Genomic DNA, 7,729 nt, shown 5'->3' with positions numbered 1-7,729 from the left:
AAATAAATAAATAAATAAATAAATAAATAAATAAATAAAACTAGAAATACATAGTCTCTAGTCAGAGACATACACAGAAATCTGTCTCTTCCTCCATCACTTGTGTGTACACAATCATACTGTGTGGGGGATGCACTGCAGTACTGCCCACTTACATAAAAGCCCTTATATAGCCCTCTAAATCCTGCCAGGGACCCTACTTTGTTTTGCATGAGGGAAGAGAGTTCCCTCCCACCAGAGATCTGAGCCATAGTGAAACAGACTGTTACCAAAGGGAAAATTGTCTTTAAATTAATAACCATCAAAGAAGAAAACAGCTGTGTATAGTGGTGTGCCTATCACCCTAGCCATTTGGAAGGCCAGGTAAGAAGATTATAAACCAGGGCTACTCTGGACAACAAAGTGAGGACTATCTCTTACAAAAATAAAGGAGGCTTTGGTCCAGGCAGTGGTGGTGTGTGCTTTTAATCCCAACACAGAGACAGGTGGATCTCTATGAGTTCAAGGCCAGTCTGGTCTACAAAGCAAGAGCCAGAACAGGCCCCAACACTACAGAGAAATCCTGTCTCGAAAAACCAAACCAAACCAAACAAAAACCCACAAAAATAAAGGAGACTTGGGCTGCAGCTCAAGGGTAAACCATTTGCCTTGTGTGTGCATGTCAGAATTCAATCTCCAAAACCACTCATTTAAAAAAAAAAAAAAGAATACAAACTTAATATCCACAAGAAAACAAGAGATTTGAAATGATAGGTCTGTTTACTCTAGCCTTTAGCCAATATCAAGTATTTCAGTTTAACCTAAGTAAAGGAAATACCACTGCCCTTTTGGGCGAGTCTGATAAAACGAAGTCAACTGAGAAACAAGGAAGAGGCTTCAGCTTTTCTCCATAGGTCAGAGAGCAAACTGTGACTCTAAGAGTGACTTCAAATTGTCTTGGAATACTTGAAGTAATAGCCAATTCAGGCAAAGATCACCACAATAGTTCCTGGCCAGCCAGGACTACATAGTAAGAGAGACCTTGCCCAAAATAAAAATTAAAAAATTTTTAAAAAATAAGGAAAAAATGCAGGGAATATCTATGTTATTCATTCAGTGCAAATTTTCTTACAGTTAGCTAACAGGACTATGATTATGTGGGAGATGTCCTTTGTGAAAAGATACACATGCTAAAACAGGAGTGGTGGTGGCTGTGTGTGAAATTCCAGGTAGACTAAAGCAAAAGTACTGTCCTAAACACAAGGTCAGCCCAGGCTACACAGCAAAACCCCATTTTTAAAAGAGAAAGGTGTACACAGTGGTGAGATGTCATGTTTTTCTGTAGGGAAAAGGGGGAAAAAAAGGAAACAGTAAGCTGGTTTCTTTTTTTTTCCCCCAGATTTTAAAAATCAGTCATAAAGATCTTTGGGATGTTGACAATATTTTGTTTCTTTTCTAGCTCTCTTGGAACTAGCTCTTGTAGACCAGGCTGACTTTGAACTCAGATTCACCTACCTCTGCCTCCTGACTGCTGGGAATACAGGCGTGCACCACCACTGCCTGGCAATATTTTATTTCTTATGATGGTTACATAGTTAAGTTCTGTTATGTATTTCCTATCATAAATCAATACAATCATATTTTTTAAAAATAGCGTGGAGAGCAAACAAATACACAAAACCACTCTCCTCAGAGGTCACATTAGTATAGGAAAATCAAGATAAAAATGAAGGATATATGTGCCTAAGTGAATGTGTACTCAACTCTAACAAAAACAAAACACTGAGCTACAGACCTCGGAAAAGCTTCTGGGCAATATGAAGAGGGTTTCCAAAGCGGAAGTTCTCCCCACTGAACAGGGCAAGGATGAGCTCATTCTGCTGCTCCACATTGTCTGTGGAAAACTGAGGCAGAAACTGCTGGAGATGTTCACGCTGAGAATCACTTAGGACTTCCTGCCACGTGGAGAGGCTGACGACATCAAAGAATATCTCAGGCTAGGAGAATTTGGAGAAAAAATAAGCAACAGATAATTAGGCATCTGATGTTTTGTGTCTGCACAGCCAAATACATAGAGCATAAAACTTACCATTTTATCACTATTAGGTACACAGTTCAGGAGTTTTAGGTATATTCACATTTCTTATGTAGCTAGCCATCATTATGACCTTCAGTGTTTTTTTGTTTTTGTTTGTTTGTTTGTTCGTTTTTCAGTTTTACAAGACAGGGTTCCTCTGTAGCTTTGGAGCCTGTCCTGGAACTAGATCTTTTAGACCTGGCTGACCTCGAACTCACAGAGGATCCGCCTGCCTCTGCCTCCCAAGTGCTGGGATTAAAGGTGTGTGCCACCACCACCCGGCTATCCTCAAGTTTTGTTAAACAGACTAAAATTCTAATGATCTTGACTCAATTCTAAAAATCAGAGATTAACTAGTTATGGCAACACATACCTGTAATACTAGCACCTGGGAGGCTGAGGCAGGAGGACTATGAGTTTAAGTACAGTCTGGGCTGCATGGCAAGACTGTATCTCAAAACAAAATAAGAGTTTATTAAAAAGAGCACACAAACCACAATACAGCAGTATACTCCAGAGGAAAATTATATCCAAGAGAAGCCCATTTGGAAGCTATCTCTGCCAACTGGAGTATGATGGCAGCCATGTGAATTCAACTTAAACTAAGCTGCAAGAAAAACTTAGGAGGGGGATGTCTAAGAAGAAGTGACTAAAAAAACTAAGAAAAAACAGAAAACAGAATTGACTTCAATTTTTTAATTAATATATATTTTATTTTACTTTGAGATAGGTAGTCTTGGCTGACTGGAACTTGCTATATGGATCAAACTGGCTTTGAACTCAAAGGGATACATTGACTCTGCCTCCCAAGAGCTGAGATTAAAAGCAGGCACCAACTCCAGCATGGGTTTCACTTTTTTTTTTCTTTTTATTTGCATTTGTGTTTTGTCTGCATGTATGTATGAGGGTGTGAGATCGTGGAGTTACAGACAGTTGTTAGCTGCCATGTGGATGCTGGGAATTGAACCCAGGTCCTCTGGAAGAACAGTCAGTGCTCTTAACCGCTGAGCCATCTCTCCAGGCCCTGGTTTTCACTTTTAATTCACTCAATATATATTGGATATATGTGTACCAAATAATAAGCATAACACACAGGTACAAAGTAATTCAAGAACAGATAAAGTATACACAGTTCAAGAAAGTCCACCTGAGATAACGTTAAGATAGTTAAAGGGATAGGAAAGAGGAAAAATACGCTGGAAAAAGAACAAGCCAGGTGGGTGGTAGTGGTGCACACCTTTAATCCCAGCACTCAGGAGGCAGGGGCAGGTGGATCTCTGTGAGTTCGAGGTCAGCCTCGTCTACAGAGCTAGTTCCAGAACAGCTAGGCCTGTTACACAGAGAGAGACCCTGTCTTGAAAAACAAAACAAGCAAACAAACAAAAAAACAGAGTTAGAACAATGCCATAGAAACAAAAGAATTAACAGCAAAGAGTAATTATCAATTGAGGGAAATTGAGAGGTAATAAAGGTAAAACAGAGAAAAATACATAGGGCTTCAATGGCATTAATTCTGTACCACCCTAGATGGGATCTACATAGTTGAGCTACATAGTTTTGGGGGAGGTGGAACCTGTTGTTTTTTGATGGTTTCATTTTAAGATGGTCCTGACCTAGTAAGCTCAGGTGATCTTTCAGCTTCAGCCCCTAAATATGTAAAAATACCAGTGAATGAATTTACTTACACCTACAGACATGCATGTCTTATCACTACTTTAAATATATACATAATATATAAATTGCCTAAACACAGGTATTTGTTTATGTACAGTTATTTGTAATTTTTTTTATTTTTTAATTAACAACTTCAGACCATGTTTGGCTGAACCAAGGAGAGGAAAGGTGTGACAGCAGACAGAAGGACACATAAGCCTGTTAAGTATTTGTGACTTTAACCTAAAACAAAACAGAGTCATGGAAATTTAAGCAAGAAGCTACAGGATAATTCAACCACCAAACACCCTTTCATGAATGTATCCAAATCACCTTAGACTCACTATCTAATATCTTTCCCTCAAAACTCATTTTGCACTCAATTTTAGTTTTAGCATCTAACCATGTCTGGCATGAAATAAAGTAAGCATCTGATGATAGAATGGATGTCATAAAGAAATGTCCTTGAAAGAGTACACAAAGAAATTACAAATAATGGTTGAAGATGAAGTTCGTTTGGCAGAATGCTTGTTTCTGGGCTGGGGATATAGCTTAGTTGGCAGAATGATTGTTTACCAAGCACAAAGCCATGAGTTCTATCTCCAGTACCACATAACCCAAACATGGTGGTACCATCTATAATCCCAGTGCTTGTGAAATAAAGAAAGGGTCCCAACTTCAAGGCCATCATCAGTTACGTGGTAAAGTCAAAACTAACCTGGGCTATGAGACCCTATGAGAGAGGGAGCGAGGGAGAAAGAGAGAGCATAAGAAAGCACTCTCTTAATAGTTGGTAGCCTCCTTACCAATGATGACTACACATCTGACCTGTGAAAGTCAAGGCATGCTGATGTTCTACCCCAAGCCACATATTACTCCTGACCAGGTTACCTACCTTATGGACATAGAGAAACCTGGGTTTGTTAATGATTCACAACAGGAAATCCATTTTTAGAGAAACATAATTCTGCTCTTAAAGTATTTAACCTTTTTTTCTTATTGGTGAAAATTATCTGTTATAATAGTGTTGATTTATATCATGCTACTATTATTTTGACTTGTTGATCAAACATGTAACTACAGTTTATACTGTCTTCCTTAATCAGAATACAATTCTTTTAAAGGTAATAAGGGAACCCTTACTGAAATGAAGTAAACAAAAGGGAGCAAGAAAGGTGATACAGAGGAACAGGATTCAGAAGAGGTGGAGGGAAATGGCTATAAAAATGTTATCACTCACATCCTCCAGAAGGTCTTCAGGCAGACTAACCCTGGTACCACCCAAAAGGCAGTCTTCCATGATCCGTGTGCCATGGCCATCTCCACAGGGACCCAGTTCCAGGGGATCTGTCAGCATGTGATCCAAAGAATCCATTGTTTCTTCTCCCCGGGTATTCTACACAAAAGTATACACCTTGAGACAGAAAAGCAGAGATCTGGTTGAGGCAAATATTCAATCTCAAATCTCTAAGGCAAGGGAAGGGTCTCATTCTGCATCCCAAAATGGCCTGGAAATCACTATGTAGCCGGCTGGCCTCAACATGCACCAACCCTCCTGTGCCAGCACCAAGTATGACAGAGTGAGTAATCAACTCTCTCTTACACCCCATCCTCTCCTCGAACCATGCTGCTCTCCTCCCTCCTTTTCAATAGCCCTTTTCCAACAATGGTCAAGCCTTACCCAGTAAGACTTTTTAAAATGCTTTTTTAACAGCTCCTAAATTCACACTTTCATTTTTTAGAAGAAAAAGACTCAGGAGTTGAGTGATAAACCAGACACGGTGAATCAAGAGCATAATCCCAGCATTTGGGAGGCTGAGGCAGGAGAATCACAAGTTCAGGCCAGCCTGGGGTATGACATGAGGCCGTACCAAAAAGCAATAAATAAATGACAGATCGTGGTCCATAACTACAAGTTCCAAGGTCAATAATCTATTAGAACATAATGTCTTTAGTAACTGGCAGGATACCCCAGAAGGTAAAAGTGTGTGCCACACAAACTGATGTCCTGGGTGTGATCCCTAGGTGCCAGCACAAAGGAGGTAACTCCTGAAAGCTGTCCTCTGACTTCACAGGAATGCTGTGACGTATCTGCACACTTACATTTCTACTTTTTTTTTTTTATTTTTCGAGACAGGGTTTCTCAGTCTTAGCTGTCCTGGAGCTAGCTCTGTAGAGCATACTGGCCTCAAACTCAAAGAGGTCTGTCCACCTCTGTCTCCCAACTGCTGGGATTAAAGGCATGCACCACCAATGCACCCAACCAATGACAATATTTTTAGTGTAAGATTATTTTTAAAAAGTCATAAATTCCACAAACATTAGTAAAGCTCAGATGCTAACTTATATAAGCTATTTCTCAAGGATGAGGTGCCAGGTCTCACATAATTTTTACAACTGTGCTTATTATACCTTTCTTACAGATACTAATACTGAGGCTCGACGTATGGAAATAATTTGCCCAATTCCAAATGGACCTGCCTACAGATGGGAATATCACACACAATACCCACTATACCTCTTGCATATACGCTCAATTAAATTATAAAAACTGCTTGACATGATTTCATTTGCCCACATAAATTCCCACGGTGCCAATCACCAGACCGTTACAACTAGCTGTCAGTGGCCAATCTAATCTTCAGATCCATGTAAATTAATGCAATTCTCCTCTTTCCTGCACTAACTCAACAGGGCTGGCTACCCTTTTTAGAAAACTAAATACAAGAAAGAACATGTTTAGAGAGCATCTTCCCAAAGCTAGAATCAGGTGTGAAACCGAGGCCACAGCTCACAAAGGGCCAACCCACAGTGAACGCACCCTATACGGACTGGATCCATTCTCTTACCCGCTATTACCAATAAAAAGACCAAAAAGCACACAAAAATGGAAAGATGAACTGGATTTAATCAAAACACCAGATTTCTACCCTTGTGCTGTCATTAATCTGGGGCATCTTACCTCGCCGGGTGTCAGGCTCCTTTCCTCTAGGTCTGGGAGTTGAACCGGGGGCCTCCCTACCATTATTTCCACTCTTGGGATCTTACAGTGAAGAATCGGCCGCTAAATGAATTTACATAACTTTGAAAATCCTTCCCACTTCCCAAGTTCTCAAACGATAAAGTGCAGGCCTGTGATCGACGTAGAATGGAAGTACTTTTCCGCGAAATGATTTCAAGTTCTGACAACATTTCAGACGGAAAGATACAGTGTTACAAGGACTGTGTGGTCCCCTGGCAACTGTGTGATCCCAACATCTTCAGCACGCTATGAGATGAAGGGCATCCTGAATGCATGTGGCGGCTAAATAACTGAGAAAGGAACAAGATAGGGGGAAGGAAAAAGTAGAAGCAACCTGATGCTTGGAACTAAATCCGCTTAACGCAAGTGGCATAGACCAACCTACAAAGTCAGTACCTCAGCTGACAGGTGCACAGTTTACACAACTCACTCATAAGCTTCTTCCCGTGCAGACGGTTGGTTACGCTAAACGTAGGACCTAGTGACAACTTCAGCCTTGCCACTTATTCCGCACAAGAACTCAAAATCAGAAACGCAGGCGGCTACCTGCGAGCTGGAACCCCGGAAGCCGTGGACTTTTAAGTCTTGGGGTGTCCGGGACTTCCTCGCTCATCAGGAAGGCCTCCTCCCTGCACCTGGGCTAGCCTACCCTCCAGACCCTCGCGAGGCGCCGGCAGGCAAGGCGATCTCGCTCGCTCGGGCCGGAGTCCCCGGTTACCAGCCCCACCTGCGCCCAGCGCGCCGCGGCCCCGCCCCTCCCCCACCCGTCCTCACCCTAACCCTCGCCCACCCGGCTGCCGCAGGCCCACGCGTGGGGCTAGCCGCGTGCCTACGGCGACGGGGATCTCGGAGTCCCCCTTCTTCCCTCCGCTCCGCTTCTTCCCTTCATCCGGCACCGTCCGACTCCCGATGCCAGGGCTCGCCCTCACCTCAGTCGGGTCCGCGGGTCTCCCCCACTGGCTCGTCCGGCCGCGGGCTCCGGGACGCGCTCGCTCCCG

At 42.3% G+C, this 7,729-nt stretch overlaps 1 protein-coding gene across 4 annotated transcripts in view; it reads right to left on the bottom strand.

Moving 5' to 3' along the window:
• The window catches only part of Nfrkb (nuclear factor related to kappaB binding protein), a 34,090-nt gene extending 26,361 nt beyond the window's left edge, over nucleotides 1-7,729 (bottom strand). For 3 of the 4 annotated variants that reach the window (XM_026779301.1, XM_013346324.2, XM_005346997.3), the window contains exons 1-3: nucleotides 7,661-7,729; nucleotides 4,950-5,123; nucleotides 1,775-1,976 (exon numbers count right to left, since the gene is read on the bottom strand). In XM_026779301.1, the coding sequence (XP_026635102.1) occupies nucleotides 1,775-1,976; nucleotides 4,950-5,084 (337 nt within the window). In that variant the 5' untranslated portion in view covers nucleotides 5,085-5,123; nucleotides 7,661-7,729. Of the gene's footprint in view, nucleotides 1-1,774; nucleotides 1,977-4,949; nucleotides 5,124-7,521; nucleotides 7,620-7,660 lie in introns of those variants that run through there. The other variant, XM_026779300.1, reaches the window with a different exon arrangement.

Source organism: Microtus ochrogaster, chromosome 5 (assembly GCF_000317375.1).
Source record: "Microtus ochrogaster isolate Prairie Vole_2 chromosome 5, MicOch1.0, whole genome shotgun sequence".
Classification (NCBI taxonomy): Eukaryota; Metazoa; Chordata; class Mammalia; order Rodentia; family Cricetidae; genus Microtus; species Microtus ochrogaster.
The sequence above is the reverse complement of the archived record's forward strand: the minus strand, read 5'-3'. Positions and strand labels throughout refer to the sequence as shown.